At 41.5% G+C, this 17,818-nt stretch overlaps 4 protein-coding genes across 10 annotated transcripts; 2 read left to right on the forward strand and 2 right to left on the reverse strand.

Annotated features, from left to right (window-relative positions):
* Nucleotides 1-2,491: 2,491 nt before the first annotated feature.
* LOC128264170 (odorant receptor 13a) lies at nucleotides 2,492-5,385 on the forward strand. Of its 6 annotated transcripts, none has more exons than XM_052999537.1 (6): nucleotides 2,492-3,046; nucleotides 3,598-4,029; nucleotides 4,394-4,493; nucleotides 4,645-4,752; nucleotides 4,823-5,011; nucleotides 5,066-5,385. In XM_052999537.1, exons 1-6 carry the CDS (start codon nucleotides 2,673-2,675, stop codon nucleotides 5,138-5,140), a joined length of 1,278 nt encoding a protein of 425 aa, XP_052855497.1. In that variant the 5' UTR covers nucleotides 2,492-2,672; the 3' UTR covers nucleotides 5,141-5,385. The 6 variants fall into 6 exon arrangements, with proteins under 6 accessions (XP_052855497.1, XP_052855498.1, XP_052855495.1 ...); XM_052999538.1 differs by having other exon boundaries at nucleotides 3,601-4,029; XM_052999535.1 differs by having other exon boundaries at nucleotides 4,823-5,385.
* A 1,492-nt stretch (nucleotides 5,386-6,877) lies between these two features.
* On the reverse strand, nucleotides 6,878-12,499 carry LOC128264180 (centrosomal protein of 164 kDa). Of its 2 annotated transcripts, none has more exons than XM_052999551.1 (4): nucleotides 12,181-12,499; nucleotides 11,550-11,935; nucleotides 10,672-10,783; nucleotides 6,878-10,601 (listed from the first exon to the last, which is right to left on the reverse strand). In XM_052999551.1, exons 2-4 carry the CDS (start codon nucleotides 11,713-11,715, stop codon nucleotides 6,992-6,994), a joined length of 3,888 nt encoding a protein of 1,295 aa, XP_052855511.1. In that variant the 5' UTR covers nucleotides 11,716-11,935; nucleotides 12,181-12,499; the 3' UTR covers nucleotides 6,878-6,991. The 2 variants fall into 2 exon arrangements, with proteins under 2 accessions (XP_052855511.1, XP_052855512.1); XM_052999552.1 differs by having other exon boundaries at nucleotides 11,550-12,115.
* Nucleotides 12,500-13,640: 1,141 nt separating this feature from the next.
* Nucleotides 13,641-15,503, forward strand: LOC128264177 (mitochondrial outer membrane protein SLC25A46). The gene is made up of 5 exons (XM_052999548.1): nucleotides 13,641-13,811; nucleotides 13,870-13,977; nucleotides 14,057-14,211; nucleotides 14,271-14,610; nucleotides 14,672-15,503. Exons 1-5 carry the CDS (start codon nucleotides 13,780-13,782, stop codon nucleotides 15,441-15,443), a joined length of 1,407 nt encoding a protein of 468 aa, XP_052855508.1. The 5' UTR covers nucleotides 13,641-13,779; the 3' UTR covers nucleotides 15,444-15,503.
* A 723-nt stretch (nucleotides 15,504-16,226) lies between these two features.
* Nucleotides 16,227-17,196, reverse strand: LOC128264178 (NADH-quinone oxidoreductase subunit B 2). The gene is made up of 2 exons (XM_052999549.1): nucleotides 17,119-17,196; nucleotides 16,227-17,065 (listed from the first exon to the last, which is right to left on the reverse strand). The coding sequence occupies exon 2, from the start codon at nucleotides 17,056-17,058 to the stop codon at nucleotides 16,393-16,395; it is 666 nt and encodes a 221-aa protein (XP_052855509.1). The 5' UTR covers nucleotides 17,059-17,065; nucleotides 17,119-17,196; the 3' UTR covers nucleotides 16,227-16,392.
* Between the last annotated feature and the right edge of the window lie 622 nt (nucleotides 17,197-17,818).

Below are 17,818 nucleotides of genomic sequence, written 5' to 3' on the forward strand. Positions count from 1 at the left end.
ATCACCTCCACAGTTTACGCACAAACATATGTCGCTTGTGCAGAGTGCTGAGCCGGTCATATGAGGACCACTACATTTACCACAAATAGGGGCCTGGAGACAGTAGTTCTTAGAGTGCCCAAAAATTTGGCATCTTTGACATTGTAATAGGTCTTTTCTACGGGAGGCACGTTCAACAGTGACTCTGTATCTGCCAAGTTGAGTTATTTTTAGGGCCTCTGCAACGTTCGGGCATTGTTTTAGGTTAATATAGAATAAATTTTGCCTAGTTTTGTAGTTTATTGTATTTTCATTATCTTCCTCATTGACCTGTATGTTCTTCCAGTCTGTCTTTTTGGGGCAGTATATATTTAGCACCTCAAAGCCGTGCTCACTAAATGATTGTTCAATCTGTGATTTGGGAACATTAGCATGGATGCCTTTAAGCACTACTCTATAGGGTTTATCTTCCTTAAGTTGGTGATGCCAGAATTGACAGTTCAGCGTTGTTAGAGTTTTAACAGCTGCACGGAAAGCGTCGGAGTTTGTTGTATAGATTCTGGAAACACCAAACCTAGAGGTACGTATATTATAATTAGAGGAACCAATGCTCTGATTAAGGGCCTGTTCCAAGGAAAGCGGATCGCTTACACTCGGTACGCATATAGCTGGCGGCTTGTTTGATTTTGCGGGTTGTCCAACTACATGGGGGGCAGTCGGGTCATCATTGTCAGAGTCGGCATCCGACAGGTCTTGGTCCATAGTCTCCGCTTCATCAGCCAAAATCTCATAGCGATTGTCCCCCAAACGCGCGGCAGTGGATGTAGAGGCCGCCTCATTGGGAGGCACAGTGATCTGCCGCTTAGTTTTGCGGATCGGAGGGGGAGTGAGGATAGATAAAGGGGACTGAGTCACACCTTTGCGTTTCCTGTGGACATTACGATCTTGTGCTTGGAAGAGGCATTTTGTCAAATTGCTGTCAGTAGACATAGTTGGGTAAATGCTAGACGCTACGATTGCAGCTTCGGTGTATGTAGGAGTACAGACCACGCTAGCTTGGACATTGGTAATTGTGCAGGTTACACTAGTAGTGGTATTGCTGCTAATTGTCACCATCGATTTGGTGATCGTTGATTGTGTAGGCATACTTGCGAGGAAGGCAGATAAATCAGCACTTTTGGCACGGAGCTGGGAGCGTATTACTTCAGGGTCTGCACCAGCTACTTTTCTCATCTCCTCGAACTTATCACACCCATTTCTAGGTCGCGATTGAGCAGATGATTTCTCCATTATAACAACTGACTTTATACTTTCATATGTCGTATAATGCAATTGATATTCACTTCACACGTTAAGAAGACTGTAAGGTAAGTTGGTGACAACCTCTCGCTTGCGCAGGTGCGCAGGGCGAGGGGCAAAACAAAGCACAGCTTAACACTTGTTAATTTTTGGCAAGATTCGCGATAAGAAACCGTCACCGCACTAGCAGTGACTAAAAATAGACCTCGTGTACAAGATAAGCACACAGGCAACGAAAATGTTTATCACTTGCGTGAGGTTTTTTGCCAATTGCGAGCACACGTCTTTACTCTACGAATGCGGGGGGGGAACTCTCGCCATTTCTGGATACAATTAGTCATAGAAGGCACCAAAAAGACCGTTAAAAAACAGTTTTTGAATGAAAAGCCTGGAAATAATGGTCAGAAATCCGAATGTCATACATCATTGGATTCTTCATAAAATTTCCAATAAAAAAAGCATTTACGGTTAACATATTTTTAGTTTTTCGAAATTTGGCAAAAAATTATGATGTAACTCCTTATCAAAAATGCGAAAATTGGTCATTTAAAAAGGCTTTAAAAAATCGTTTTTTATATCAAAACAAAATAAATTCTTTGTCAATTGATCGGAATGGATTTTATGGGTCAACAGCTGTACAAAACAGTCACTGTTATGGCTATGCGTCTTATTTTGGCCAAGTTACATCAAAAGACTCTTTGGAACAATTTAATTTTCTTATTTCTCCAGAAACCCAAAAACAACGTTAAAAAATCAGTTTTTGTATCAAAAGCCTGGGAAAATAAAAGGAAGAATGTCATACACCGTTGGATTCGTCATAAAACTTTTAATCAAATGGCATTCACAGCTAAATTTTTTTTCAGTTTTTCAAATTGTGCGAAAATTGTCTATTGTCAAAACCAAATGAAGTAAGAATGTCATACACCTTTGGGTTCGTCATAAAATTTCCAATCAAAAGGCATTCACAGTTTTTTTAAATTATGATCAAATTAAGACGCATAGCCATAAGAAATACGGGTTTGTACAGCTGGTTCCCAATACTATCCATTCCAAATGGATTACAAAAAATGTTGCAATTCAATCATGAACTCTTAACTCTCATGATTGAGCCAACAGGACCCTGAGCTAACTAATTTCTTAGCTTGAAAATGCGTTTGATTAAAATTGTATACTAAATGGTTGATAATGTGGTGCCAACGGTTTTGGGTGGTGAGTGGGGGTCCGGTATGCAAACCAGTTCTGAAATATTTACTGTGTTATTAATGGAAATTACTGAAAGGGGTAATTTTGGCTCACAATAAATTCTCTTTTAATGTGCGTTACCGTTCGCCTCTTGACCAACTATAAAAGTGTTGCAAGACCAAGGAAACTACTTACTTGTTGGTCGGAAAGACATGTTTTATTCTCATCAATATAAAGGACTTCGGTTCCCCATTCAGTGTGTTTGGCTCAAACTGAATGGCTCTTGGCCCTTATCGCCAACGTCAAAAGAAAAGAGTCGAAGAGACGAATCTGTTTTGGGCAATTCATATCTTGCCACTGCCTATATAATATGGGCGTGGTACGTCATAGCTTCTGTTGGCATTACAATCAGCTATCAAACCGGTTTTCTGATTAAAAACCTTTCGGATATTATAATCACCACTGAAAACTGTTGTTCCACCTTCATGGGAGTCCTCAACTTTGTCCGACTTATTCATTTACGCCTTAATCAACGGAAGTTCCGAGATTTAATTAAACATTTTTCTTACGAAATCTGGATACCAGAGTAAGTTTTGTAAAAACTTAGTTATGAATACCATTTTATTATTACTACGCTTTGTAATTTTGTAAAACTCAGTTAGAAAGCCAATACATGTTCAAATATTATGGATATCAAGTTTAAATTGAGCTATATGCAAGCGTGAATTTACTGAGGTATTCAAAATATTAAAGACTCTTTGAGAAACTTGATTAACATTTTGGTAATTCGAATAAATTCTATGGGAACTGTCAATTCAAAAAGGAAACATACTTTTGCTTTTAAAGTTATTAATGTTACATCCAATGTTTTTACGAAATCTGCGTTGAAACCATTCAATGTGTCTAAGCTGTATTTTCAGCCATAGAAAAAAACATTTTTCTGTTCTTCATATTTCGAGTCTTGTTTTAACTAGATTAATAAGATGACAAGGCTAGAAATGGAGGAATCATTTGTTTGCACAAAATGCCAAGGATTAGTGACGTATTTATTCAAATTATTACCTTTAATTTTTTTTTTGTAAAAAGCATAAATATTAGGTAAGAACTAAACTCGACTAAATTGGTTTTTTTTTTCAGCAGCAGTTCAGAGAACAGTATTGCTGCCGAGTGTCGGAAGCGGATGGTCACGTTTAGCATCATGACTGCTTTGCTGTCCTGCCTTATTATCATGTACTGCGTAATGCCTTTGGTTGAGCTATTTTTTGGCCCCGAACTGGACCCTCAGGACAGGCCATTTCCCTACAAAATGGTGTTTCCGTACAATGCCAACAAGAGCTGGATCGGCTATGTGCTCACCTACATGTTCACATCGTATGCCGGAATTTGCGTGGTGACCACGTTGTTTGCAGAGGATTCCCTTTTCGGGTTCTTCATAACATACACTTGCGGCCAATTTCAATTGCTGCACGAACGGATCGACAATTTGTTTACGGAATCCAACGAAGACGACGAACAAATGCAGCTGAAACGGCTCAAAGGAATCGTAGAGAAACACAACAATATTATCAGGTTGGTAATTACCCAATATTCCGTTTTGTCACTTTCCCTTTTTAACCGGAAAAAGTTGAAATGGTTTTATCTTGCTCTAGGCGCTTGGAAAATTAAACGCTAACATATCCTTTTTTTTTTTAGCTTGAAATACACCTTCAATACATAATAATATGCACTGTGTTCAAAGAAAATTTAAAAAAAAGACCTAAGCATCCTAGCAGTTTTAAAACCATTCTTTTTATTGTAGTAAACAAATTTAAAAATTCGGGTAATTAGATTATCTTAAAGGGTTTTTTCATATTTTATAAAATTAATTCATATTTCACAGCTTAATAAAAAATAATATTTGTCAATAAAATATATTCTTTGTTTTTCTTATTAGATTCGCTCATCGCTTGGAGGACTTTTTTAATCCAATTCTATTGGTCAATCTTATGATTTCATCGGTTCTTATTTGCATGGTTGGCTTTCAAATTATCACTGTACGTATACATAATATATTAGAAATATAGGAAATATTGATATACTACCGATCCGCCCTAAATCAAATCATTGTTCATCGGGGACTATGACATATACGTTGTTAAGGTTCCAAGTATTTAATTTGTTTTATTTCTTCATTTTCCCATGTAGGGTAAAAATATGTTCATTGGGGATTATGTAAAGTTTATAATTTATATATCCTCGGCCATTTCGCAACTGTACGTACTCTGCGAGAATGGAGACGCATTAATAAAGCAGGTAAAAATATGTTATGTAACCAATTTAAACGCAGACATTGTATGATATGTATATTTTTTTTAACACACAGTCCACATTGACGGCACAAATTCTATATGGATGCCAATGGGAAATCTCAGGCCAATTTAAGCCAGGTTCCGATAAATCGAACAGCAAGAATATCCGGAATCATTTGTGGTTCATGATACTCTGCAGCCAACAGCCCGTGAGGATAACGGCGTTCAAATTCTCCACATTGTCCTTGCAAAGTTTTACGGCGGTATGTAATCCTCTTAAAGAAAGCGCAAATGCAGTAAACCAAATCTTTTCTCAGATATTAAGTACGTCGATGAGCTATTTCACATTATTGCGGTCAGTTTACTTCGATGACGAAAAAAAACACAACTAAATAAATACGGAACAACGACACTTTAATCAAGTTGTAAGACAAACACTTAGTGACCGATAATTTTATTTTATACAAATATGCTGATTTGAAAACTTTTCTCAACTTTTCAATTAATGTGAGTAAGTAGGTCAGGAATGGAAATTCTCCAAATTATATGCCGCTTTCACAAAAACTATTTTTTCATTGATCAACAAAGATTGGAGTATTTTAAATTACGAATTTAGTAGTTTTTGTATAGCCTTTTTAAAAAAATCTGTGACTTTACATTTACATTAATGTTTCTAAAAGTCGTTAGTGTATAGGTATTTATAATATATATTTATGTTTCGTAATTCTGAACTGTCAAATTATGAATAAGTCAAAAATAATTTAAAACTAAATTACAAAATAGAAAAATTAAATTAAAAAAAAAATTTTTTGTTTCTTTATATTTTTATTGTTCCTATGGGAGCTTTATGTTGTAGTCGTCCGATCTGGCTACAATAGAAAGACAACTTTTGGAAAGCTTTAAAACTGAGGGACTAGTTTTGTCGGGAATATCTCCTTCATTGCGTTGCAAATTTCTGACTGAAATTATAATACCCTCTGCAAAAGTATAAAAATCCAAGATCAGAATTTTCAGTTTGAGTAAAAACGTTCATGATCAAAAAAGCTCAAAATGGGTACATAAGTTACTTTTTTAACAATTTTTTTCTCAAAATGAGAATCGGCCAAAAATGTAATTCCCATTTTCTTTCTTTTCTTAATGTAACGAACTGTTTTAATAGGCTTGTTATAAAAAGTAATGCGCTTATTTATAAATTAAACAAATAATAGCATTAACAAGAAAGAAAGCAAACTTCGGCAAGCCGAAGTTTCTATACCTTTGCAGCTTTTGCAAGAATTAAATACTTTTGAAAACATTAAAATTATGGTTTACTTGCGTATATGTTGAAAAACATTGAAGCTATGATGATTTGCAGCTCAATTTTTAGATAGTTATTTTATATATTTTTATTATTTCTATGGGAGCTATGTGATATAGTCGTCCGATTTTGATGAAATTTAAACCGTAATTCTGAAATAATTAACGACTATATCATATAGCTGCCGAAGTTTGCTTTCTTTCTTGTTTAAAATAAAATGTACTGAAGTATAGTTAAACAATTTTTTTTTCAAATCATAATAATAATTTGGGAATTTTGATTATATTTCAAACAAAAACACCTCTTAACGAGGTAAAACAAGTCGTGACGATCGCACCCTCAACATGCTAAATATATGATATATGTATGTACCTGGATGATGCGGTCTGAATGGAAACATTTAAAAAGTGTACTGATTTAGTCAAAAGCTTATTCATTTTTCGTCACCAAATTTGATATCAGATATCTTATATGTTAAAGGTGCGATCGTCATGACTTTTTTTTACCTCGTTAAGAGGTGTTTTTGTTTGATATTTATTTGGGTTCGAATTAGAATTTGTAAAATCGAAATGTCAGAACGTCAAGAGCTTAAGATGATTTTTGCTTTAATTTTTTACCTTTAAATTATGTACACTCACTTAAAAGAAATATGTATATGTAAATTAGAAAAGTCAACAAGAAGACAAACCTCTTAATTTTGTAGTATAGTTTGAAGGGAATCCTGCAGTTTCAAATGAGCAATAATATATATGTACATATTGTAAATTAGAAAAGTCGAGCAGACAACAATCCTCTTATTTCGCCATATAAAGCCAATGCAAAGACTGGAAAGTGATTTTCTTAGTTTTAATTAAGTTTTACCAGACAAACAAAAGATCACAAATAGTAACTATGAGTATTTATGAATTAAAGTATGTATGTACTACCCCATGCTTTGCTTTAAGATTTAGATATCGTGTTTTCCGCGAGCGGAACTGCCTGCAGTTGCGGTAGAAGAGTTGATTGTGGTGGATGCACTGGCGCTGGCGCTGGCACTACCACTACCACTACCACTGGCCACCAGCGGCTGGCCAGGCTCTCCGAATCCGGCCACCGACGTCTGTCCGCCCTGTCCACCCTGTCCACCCTGTCCTTGAAGTCCTTGCTGTCCTTGCTGTCCGTGCTGTCCGTGCTGAACGCCCATGCCCACCAGGAAGTCGTGCTCGTTCTTGGCCTGGCGCAGCCAGTTGCGCAGATCCCGAGTCCGCTCCACCAAACAGGTGGTGTAGTTCACGGCACGCGGACTCTGCGACACGATGGTGTTGGCCGTGAGGATGGCCGCACCCATGGAGCTCTGCATCCGGCCGGCGGCCAACTGGCGGTAGGTCTCCAAGCGATCCGCCAGCGTGGGTATCGAGTGGGGCATGTGCACGGCATGTGCCCCACCCAAGCCATTGCCACCATCAAGCTCATCCGCCATGGAGTAGTGCGCCGGTGCGGCACTGTTGGTCTGATGCTGGACAGATCCAGCGGAGTGCTGATGCTTGAGCACATGCGACCAGCCCAGATCCCGTGGCGACAGCATGGGCATGCCCGCACCCGCACCCACACCCGCACCCCCACCCGATGAGGACTCGTGCTGCTTCTGGCCAAATATGTCGAGGATTTCGCGGATCTCGGCATTGAGGATCTCCAGGTTCTCGATGCACTCGTTCGACTCCTGCTGGTAGTACTCCTTCTTCTTGTGGAAGTCCGCCGCACTGGCCAGTTCGGTGCTGCTGAAGCCGGAACTGGAGTGTGACGAGAGATCGCTGAGCGTGGCCGCATCATCCATGGCGCCCAGGTCGAGAATGGACTTCTCCTTTTCGTAGATGCGCAGCAGGCTCTGCTCCAGATGCCTCAGCCGGATGATCTTCTCGCCCAGCAAGGAGCGAGTGCGATGCAGATTCACCTCCATCTCGGTCAGTTCCTTCTCCTCCTGGATGAGCTGATCGATGGAGTGCTTCGGCGGCGACAGCGCCGTGCTCTTCCGCTGCTGGCCAATCTCGCGCTGCCTCAGCCGGAAGTTGGTGCGCTGTGTCCTCAGCGACTCCTTGGCCCGACGCACCGAGTCCCGTTCGAGATGGATGCGATGCTTGAAGAACTCCAGCTCGGAGCCCACGCCATTCGGCTTAATGGAGATGTCCGTGAACGGGTAGCGCAGATGGTAGGGCGCCTCCAGCGTGTTCTCGGGAAACTGATCCTCCAGAGCCTCCAGCGTCTGCAGCTGGTGTCGCAGGCTCTCCACCGGAGTGCAGGCTCGCTCCCCCTTGTATCCCGTATCCGAGTTGAGACGTGACGTCGACGCCGACTTGGTGCGCGAAAACCCAATCCTGCCCGTCTCCTTCGCCTGGCTACTATTGTTATTCTTCTCCAGAGCCGCCGTCGCCGCCTCAGCCAGTTCCCTGTCTGAGTTGCCATTGTCGCTACGCGCCGACTTGGCCGACTTGGCCGTCTTGAGGAACGGTGATGGTCCGTAGCGGCCGTTGTTGTAGGTGTTCGACAGCGTCGTGTCGGACTGACTAATGGAGGTGTTGTCGTCCTGCAGCTGCAACTGCAACTGCCTGATGCACGATGAGTGATACGTCTTGGCCAGGTGGTTACCCTTGTGGGGCAACGGTGGCTTCACCTTCACCATCACCTCGCCGGCAATGGCCTGATCCGAGTAGCTGAGTGAGCGGTTTTCGCTGTTCCCCGATTGCGCCGGCGCCTTGTAGTAGATGGAGCGCTCCATCTCGGTGTTCGACTTGCTGCTATTGTTCGTGTGCTGACTGTGCTGACTGTGCTGACTGTGCTGGCTGTGCTGGGGCAGCACCTGGGCCTCCCGTCGACGGTTGCGTCGCTCGAGGGACAGCTTGACGTCCGTCTTGAGGCGCACATACTTCTCCTTGAGGCAGCGGTACTTGTCCTCCAGCAGGCGCTTCTCGCCACGCACCTTCTCGTACAGTCTTTCCTCGCCCTTCTCCCGCAATCGCTGCTTCTCCGCGTCCAGCTCCCTGGCCAACTTCTCGCGGAGCTGGGCCAGCCGGGCGGCCTGCTCCCGCCGTACGATTTGCTCCTCGTTGTGCAGCTCGCGCTCCAGCTCGCGGAGGATTTCGTCGTGGTTGCTTTGCAGGGTGTCAATCCGCGCCTTGTGCTCGCTGACCACCAGACTGCGCTTGCTCTGCAGCTGGCGCTCCAGCTGGGCGCGATACTTGTCGATCTGCAGCTCAAAGGCCTCCTCCAGCTTGTGCTGGTGCGAGGTCAGACGCAGATCGTACTCGTGCCGGAATCGCTTCAGCTTGGCCTCGTGCTCCCGCCTCACGGTGTCGCAGTCCTTCTGCAGTTGAGCCTCATCCACCTGGCCGCCGCCATCCGAGTTGGCCGACATCGCAGACTTCAGCTGCAGCTGCTCCAGTTCGTAGCTGTGCTTTCGGCCGAGCTCCTCCAAGTCGAAGGCACAGGCACTGTTGCCCGCCAGCAGGGACTGCGACTCCTGCTCCGACTTGTTGATGATAAAGCTGCGCACCGAGCTGCCCTTCGAGTCGGAGTCCGTGTCGTCGTAAAACAGTTTGGGCACCTCACTTTCGTTCGTCCTGCTGGCCGGTTCTCCGGGCACTGATGGGCTTGAGTCCAACAAAAAGGGATTCAGGTTGTACACGCCACCCTGCTCGTTCCAAAGTAGATAGTCCTCTGCCACTGGGTCAGCAGCCTGCTCCTTGCCATCGACATCGACATCGTCCTCGATTACCACCTGAACGTCGTCCTCGTCGTCATCCACTGAGTTCTCGTGAGGCTTAAGGGCCTGAGGCTTCGATGCAGATGCGGTTTCCTCCGGGGATCTCCTCACAATCTGCCCCTGATCGAGGTTGAATCGCACACTCTTTTTGTCCTCCGCCTCGAACGTTGGCTCGAGACGATCCAGTCTTCGGCTTATGTCGGTTATGCTGGAGTCGCGCAGAATGCCCTTGACACCCGAGGGCGAGGTGTACCCATCGCCATCCGACTGGCGGTGGGCCTTCTGCAGCATCGATATGGTGTTCGACACCTTACCACCAACGCCTTTGCGCTGCTCTGCCAGCGAAATGTCGTGTTCCTCAGTGCTCTCAGGCTTTCCGTTCCATTGCGTACTGCTCGGAGGCTGCTTGTTCGCGATTTGAGGCTTGGTCCTGGTTACATCACAACCCAGCTGATAGAAACGTCCGAAATCCTTGGGGCCAGAGTCCAAAAATCGATTTTTACCTGCGCTCAATATACTTGGGCCCAAAAAGCCGGCCTTATTGGCCATCGACCACTTCCTCAAATTGTTCAGGGGCAAGGGGGCGGGCGAGGAGGGCGTATCCTCGATGCCCTGCATACTGCGTATTCCGGAGTCCAACTGCGACAGATCGTCGGAAGTGTCAACGACTGGCATGGTTTCCCCCACCGCCGTGGGTTCCAATCCCCTTTCACGCGCCTGATTGACCAAATCGCGGTATATGGCGTCGAGGGGATGATCCCATTGCGACTCCTTGGTGCGCGTGTTGTGATAGTAGTGACCATTTTTTTCCTCAGAGTAGCTGTCAGGAAATACAAATACAAATAGTATCATGCTAAGAAATCGTTTTTTAAACAAAATTATCAGCTCACCATATTTTCCAATCCAATGGCAATGCGGCCATCAATCCTTCCTTGGCGAGATACAGCAAATGTTGTTCGCGATGATGATCGATTCCAAGCAGAGACGCGTATTCGTTAATTTCTAAAAGGAATAAATAAATATAACTTCAATAACACAGCAGCAAGCCTCCAAAAACCAGTTCGGGGGAACAAGCTTGAAAATCAAGCCGTATTTCAATATTCAAATACAAATTTATATCAAAGATATTGCCAGAAATTCGATGGTGACAAAATCAGTATGCCTTGACAATAGTATTACATTTCTTAAGCTCTGTGACGCTGTAATTCCCAACAGGTTCTAGCTGGTAAAAAAAAAAAGTGATTTTGCTGAGTAAGTCACATACACAATTATATTTCCTCTTCTTTGGAAAGTGCTGTATTGGCAAAAAGCATATTGTTGCATTTTATTTCTAACTTGTCACTTTTATACAACACCATTTGAAGCATTGTTTTTTTCTTTGTAGAAAAGGGTTTGTCTCCGAAAAGTTATCTACGTTTGCTTACTATATTTTAAGTTGAGAGCTTGGGCTGACCACTTGAAGTGGATGTTTTTGTTACTTCTTTAAACCATGGTCTTTAAACCGTAATAAGATTAGCAAAACAATTTTTTTTGGGAAATCTCTCCCACATACTTTTGTATATTTGTTCACTGAAAAGTCTGACTAAAATTGTTACACCCTCTAAAATTCGATTAAATACACCAAGTATTTTGTCTTCGGAAATTCTAGTTTAAAATTAATAAAAACCAAATAAGATAATTTTTTCTTAAACATTAATTTTTCCTTAAAAGGGTTATTATTAACACATTGAAAAATGGGAACGGGTGGGAGTCGTTCCGGAAAACTCACCCTCTGATGAAGGAAAACAGGCATCGTCAAATACTTCTTCGCAAATAACCGATGTGCCCTGGGATTGGGATGGGTGTTCTGGAGGCTTTGCTGCTGAGACCGCTGTGGCTATTCCAGTGGATGCTGCTTCCGAGGATAGCCTCTTGCACATACTGGTTGTCGTCATTCTATTGGGAACTCTTCTTTTATTTCACTAACCGTCGAAACTATGTAGTTTGAGCCGCCGCCTTTGGTTCTTTGGAGTTATCCGTACTCGAAATGTCGCTCAATATATTTACATATATTATTATATTTTTCCCATTTGACAATCATAATTTTCCATATTATTCCTTAGGAAATGCTGCCGACAGCAGAGTAAATGGCAGAATAATCGGATGCAGTTTGACCTAAAAACGAAAATACAAATACCTACTGAGTCATCGGTATATATGTATACGGAGCATGCTCGGAAGGAGGACCGTTGCTGGCCAATTATCTGGTTGGCAACAGGATATTGCACCGAGTTGACATTTCTGCGCAGCCCGAAAGGGGTCTCTTTCAACCACCAAAACCACCGAACAGGAACTCTATATAAAATTTCTAAGCACTATTACCATTACTATTACTATAGTTTCACCTAAAAACAACTCACCTTAAGAAGTTATGGGGGTGCAAGTCCTCGCATTCGTTATTTATTTTTCGCTATATTTTGGGGTAATTTCATGTTGAATGTAGAAAAAACCCCTATCACCAAAAACAAACGTCCTATTCTATAATTATCAAAAAAGCCCTATAAAAAACAAATCCGGTATCCAAAGGACATATTTACACTCCACTCCACTGGCGTTTTGCCCTAAACTTAGTATTTTTTCATTATCCTTGGCATATGAGCCACTGCGCACACTGCAGGAATTGAATATTATCGTTTATCGGACAAATGGTCTATTTAGGCCTTGCTTAAATAGGTTTATATACGTATTATTTCAATATTAAAATGATCAATCCAACACATGGTAATTAAGTACAAAATTGCTTTTTTCAATTTAAAAGTGTATTTAAAGATTTAATATATTTGTCAAATGCGACGACGCATTCTTTAAAATGTCAGGTTAATTGTAAAATCGAAAATCTGAACTATCAAATTATTACTATGTCCAATTGATCCTTGGAAGCTCTATGATATAGTCGTTCGATTTTAATGAAATTTAAACCGTAATTCTAAAATATTTAACCATTACTTTATCTCTAAGAACTAATAAAAAAAAATTACAAAACAGCAAAGGTTTAAAATTTTTTTTATTTATGATAGCTATAGTCTTTGATCCGGCTCGTTTCGACTTATGTACTACCTGCAACAGAAAGACATCTTTTGGGAAAGTTTTTTGCAGATTGCTTAAATACTGAGAGACTAGTTTGCTTCTAGATGGACGGACTGATCAAGAATATATACTTCACAGGGTCGGAGATGTCTCCTTAACTGTAAAATTATAATACCCTCTGCAAGGGCATAAAAATGTTCGAATCTGTCTGTGTGATGGCGGACTAGTTGGATGCTGTTCGCACGGAAAAACATTATGAACAATCTTTAAACAATAAAGGTTTGGAAATGGTTTGATCTTGATGATTCTGATGCTCGTAAATTCATTGGACAGATGTAAATATATATATATATTTTTTTTAATTATTTGTGATTTTTGGTGACCTTTTAGTTTCATTTTTTATGGACTTTAAACTCAAGCTTATGGTGTTTGCCTTTTTTTTAACTATATTTATGTTTATTTATTTTAATTCAATGAAATGCGGTATATAAACTCACATAAGCATTTCAATAATATCTTACACCTATTTGAAAGTAGATTTATCGTAACATTTAAAAACATTTTTTTCTTTTATTTTTTTTCTTTTCGTAAAATAGTGGTTAGTAAATCGTTTGTCTATTTAATTATGATACGCAAAGATTACTGTTCCTTTTAATAGTGAAGAGTTGATTTTCGGAATAGTAACATTTAGCACGTCAAAAGCTTAATTTGCAATAAATGCGTCTCGGTGGGAATACGGTATAAGGCCATTGTAGATTATTTCTTATCGATAATGCCTTATGAACTCTTTCGATTTATTATTTCTCATATTGCCATTTACTTCAAAACAATTAGATATGTTTAAAACACTTCTCAACCCTACCTGAAAATAATTATAATAATAATATAGATAACGATTCCCCGTAACTACAAAAGCGGACGCAAACATAGTTATGGCGGGCATAAATAACTACTCTAGCTTAAAGTACGTATGTGACCTAATACATAATAATAGCATTCTAATAAATAACATCCATTTATAGATTCCAAACGGAGCGTGGACTGCACGACGAGCAGCACCCTGAGAAGGAACATCCGGGATCTAGGGACTTGCCCACGACCTATAGCCCCAGCAAACACCTGGGAAGCAGGTTGGTAGCAACCAAACCCAAGTGCTGCATCCATTAGTTAAATTATATAAATTCCCCTATGACCAATCCATTGAATCAGCGTTGATCGCCGCGAGAAGTCGATGGTGGAGAATATCAATGCCGACCAAGATGCCATTACCAGAATCCAATATGTTAACCCAGAGCATGCCGCCCTATCGCTGCCGTTGGGAAAGCACAAAGTGCTGGACAAATACTCGGATGCTCAAGAAGATGGTGAGGTCGAAGGTTGGAGGTGTCACCAAGCCTTATACGCAAATATATCAAACTTACAGATACATCGGTTCGGAAGTACCTGGTCGTGGGCGTTCAGTGGGTTTCCCTGGTCACCGAAAACCTGTTAAGCCATCCGTTCATAGTACTGCGTCGGCAATGCCAGGTCTACAATGCCTCCAGACGCTACCATCTGCATCCCTTCACACTTCTGCCCAGCATCGTCCATCTGCACCGTCGGCAGGGACTGACCACGCTGTGGAAGGGCGTGGGCAGCTGCCTCCTGGTGCGCGGCATGACCCTGGCCATAGACGACTTCATCTCGAAATGCACCAGCTGGCCCAAGGAGGTGGACAGCCGAACCACATTGAAGCGCTTTGGACAGCACATACTCCTTAAATGGTATTTGGTATTGCCGTTTTCGCCCGTTATCACTATACCCTAACTCTTGATTCGTTTAAAGCATAAGCATTGGGCTGGTGGTGCCCTTTCATGCCGCTTCCCTCGTTGAGACTGTGCAGAGCGACATAGCCAGCGAAAAACCCGGACTTTTCGACGTCTTTCGGGAGGGAAGCCTGCGGCTCTTATACTGGAGTTCACCGCAAAAAGGACGAATGCTGCCTGCATGGGCGTTAATCGGCCCAAGTGTCTCCTTCGGCATCACCAAGTATCTCTTCAACTTGGTCATACGCGGCGTCTCATCTCGCATCATGCGGCGGCGAATAACGAATCAGTCCCAGGACAGCCAGGGCGGAAAGTTCCACGATAGTTCGCTGGAGCATCAGAATGCGGAAGTGTATGCAAACCTCATCGCCATACTGACCACTGAGGCCATCTTCTTTCCGTTCGAAACAATTCTGCATCGCCTGCAACTGCAGGGCACACGAACTATAATCGACAACCTCGACAATGGCTATGACGTGGTCCCCATCCTGACAAACTACCAAGGCGTCGTCGATTGCTACCAAACCACAATTGTTTCGGAGGGAGTTTGTGGTCTGTACAAGGGATTTGGAGCAATGATCCTGCAATTCGTGGCACACGTTGCCGTCATCAAATTGGCCAAATGGGTTGTGAATCAAATAGCTGAGGTCATATCCAATCGACCACCAGCTCGAATAGTGCAGTACTATAACCTCGATGGCATTGCTTGCTCGAGGTCCACGACACTGTCGCCGAGCATTTCCAGCACCGAAATGGAGGACAACAGCGTGGGACAGAATTCACTAGATTAGTAAATTGCTAGTCCAATTATTATGCATATGTTAATTATATGAAATCATTTAATTGTCGAAGTCTGTGTGTTTTATTGCACCGGCGCATATTGGATCATTTGTCCCTTAGATTCCATGGCAAATAGTTTTCGACCAACAATAGAAAGAGATGCACAAAAAGAAAGAGACGGAAGAAAGTTTGTAAAGAAAAAATGTTATAGAAAACTTGTTCAAACCAGTTAAACTTAAAAGTTGGAACAGCAAAAGTTGATTATAATTATCGATGCGTTTCTCAAATCCAAAACTCAATTACTTAGAACCGACATACAAAAACAAAATTCATTTATCATAGTGTTTCTCTATCTTCAATCCATCCATGATTTCTAAATATCTAATTTTTATAATATTCTTTCAGAAAATTGTGGAGCAAAATAGATAAAAATTTAAAACTTTCGATACCCAACTTAGGCCAAACCATTCCCAACTACCTTTTAAAAAGTTAAACTTATTAAAAAAGATTCAATTAAAAAAAAAAACTGTTTTCCTGGTTGGTAACGTTAAAATTGTTTTACAGGTCTATGCAAACAAAAACCGCAAAAATAAATATGCATTATATTTGAGTTATTTTTGTTTTTGTCCATAAAGAATTTGTTCAAAACAAAACTTATGATTAAAATACGATTACAAGATAAATAGGACTTCAAATAAATTACTTCATAGAAAACATATTTTTTTGGGGATTTTTTAAAATGCCAATCTTGTATTCAAGCCAGCTGTTGAGATATAGAATCACAGCTCGAAAAATCCTTTTTTGTATCGAAAGCCATTTATTTGTATTATCCTTTTGATCCAAAAACGATATATACAACAACTGAACGTTAACAGAACAATATTTAATATGACTTCTGTTCATAAAAATGTATGTCGTTTTATGTTGCACATTTTAAATTTAAGTTCTCCCATCGTTGCCTTATTTCCTATACCACATCTGGAGGGTCTTCATCCGCTTCACTTTCTTCTGCAGCTGCAAGACTCCGTACATGAGTGCCTCCGCCGTGGGTGGGCAACCAGGCACATAGATGTCGACGGGGATTATCCGGTCGCAGCCGCGGACCACGGAGTACGAGTAATGGTAGTAGCCACCGCCGTTGGCACAGCTTCCCATCGAGATGACCCAACGTGGCTCGGGCATTTGGTCGTAGACCTTTCGCAATGCCGGTGCCATTTTGTTGGTCAAAGTGCCAGCCACGATGATGACATCGGCTTGACGCGGGGATGCACGGAAAACGACACCATAGCGATCCATGTCGTATCGCGGAGCTGCGATGTGCATCATTTCGACGGCACAGCAGGCCAGTCCGAATGTCAGGGGCCAAATGGAACCCTTGCGACCCCAGTTGAGGAGATCATCGAGCCGGGCCAATGACCATTCCGCGACGGAGGACTGCTTGGTTCCGAACGGAGAGTATCCCTTCTTGGGCAAGTTCTGAGCCGTTTCGGCGAGCGGCAGGGTTTGTTGTTGGCGCACCAAAACCATATTCAGTGCGGGCACAACAGACAGTGCATTCGAGTTGCCCTGGGCCATCCTTTGAAGGCCCTTGGCCAGGGTCGATGACATGATCGCCGAACGCAGCATGTTGGTCCTGCAAATCAGTTGTAAAGTTATCTACGGCTAGTGCATTTAAACATTTAATACCTATTTATGTAACTTCAACCTAAGTCAATTTATAGGGGATGCGTATGGTATGACCGCCGCTGGACTGCTGAAATATACCATCTCCTACACCAAAATATACTAAAATATACCAATTAATTATCCAATACTCTGTTCCCAATGCGACACATCGGTCATAAATTTTCAGAGTGGATACCCTATTCCCGCACTTGCACATTCGGATGTTCCAATTTCTTTTTGTTCCACTACTAGCATGTTTAATTTTTAGTGCACCGTTTAAGCACTGTTATTTTCAAGGAAAAAACATTCTTTGTCAACCAACGCAAATTCAAAGTCAAATACGAAATTTCGGGAAGTTGAAAAAGTAAACACTTGTTTGGAATAATCGTTAACAATTTTTGAATAGACATCGCAGCACTACTGTTTGTAAGATTTTATATAAAATTGTTTTATTAAAAAAATCTTTTCGCAGTGAATCTTATAAATCAAAAAATAAAAAATAATTTAAATACAAATAAAAATATACCCATTACTAAAGATTTATCAAAAAAAGTTCACAACTTCTTTGATCTCTTTGCATTACCAAAATAACTTATCACGCAAGAAAACGAGATAGAATGTTGAATAAGAAAAATTTGTACTCATTATTTTAGAGGGCGTTCGCTTTTATCTACCTGACATGAGATAGTTGAAGGTTTCAAATGGTTTGCAGTCCCAGAAC

Source organism: Drosophila gunungcola, unplaced genomic scaffold (assembly GCF_025200985.1).
Source record: "Drosophila gunungcola strain Sukarami unplaced genomic scaffold, Dgunungcola_SK_2 000060F, whole genome shotgun sequence".
Classification (NCBI taxonomy): domain Eukaryota; kingdom Metazoa; phylum Arthropoda; class Insecta; order Diptera; family Drosophilidae; genus Drosophila; species Drosophila gunungcola.

Bases quoted from the DNA above. Each gene is read 5' to 3' on its own strand.
- LOC128264177 (XM_052999548.1), top strand. From the start codon at position 13,780: ATGGCGGGCATAAATAACTACTCTAGCTTAAA. The intron at 13,812-13,869 runs GTACGTATGTGA...ATCCATTTATAG, and splicing joins AATAACTACTCTAGCTTAAA to ATTCCAAACGGAGCGTGGAC. The intron at 14,212-14,270 runs GTGAGGTCGAAG...TCAAACTTACAG, and splicing joins CTCGGATGCTCAAGAAGATG to ATACATCGGTTCGGAAGTAC.
- LOC128264180 (XM_052999551.1), bottom strand. From the start codon at position 11,715: ATGACGACAACCAGTATGTGCAAGAGGCTATCCTCGGAAGCAGCATCC. The intron at 10,784-11,549 runs GTGAGTTTTCCG...TATTCCTTTTAG, and splicing joins CTGTTTTCCTTCATCAGAGG to AAATTAACGAATACGCGTCT. The intron at 10,602-10,671 runs GTGAGCTGATAA...ATTTCCTGACAG, and splicing joins CCATTGGATTGGAAAATATG to CTACTCTGAGGAAAAAAATG.
- LOC128264170 (XM_052999535.1), top strand. From the start codon at position 2,673: ATGTTTTATTCTCATCAATATAAAGGACTTCGGTTCCCCATTCAGTGT. The intron at 4,030-4,393 runs GTTGGTAATTAC...TTTTCTTATTAG, and splicing joins AAACACAACAATATTATCAG to ATTCGCTCATCGCTTGGAGG. The intron at 4,753-4,822 runs GTAAAAATATGT...TTTAACACACAG, and splicing joins GAGACGCATTAATAAAGCAG to TCCACATTGACGGCACAAAT.
- LOC128264178 (XM_052999549.1), bottom strand. From the start codon at position 17,058: ATGCTGCGTTCGGCGATCATGTCATCGACCCTGGCCAAGGGCCTTCAA.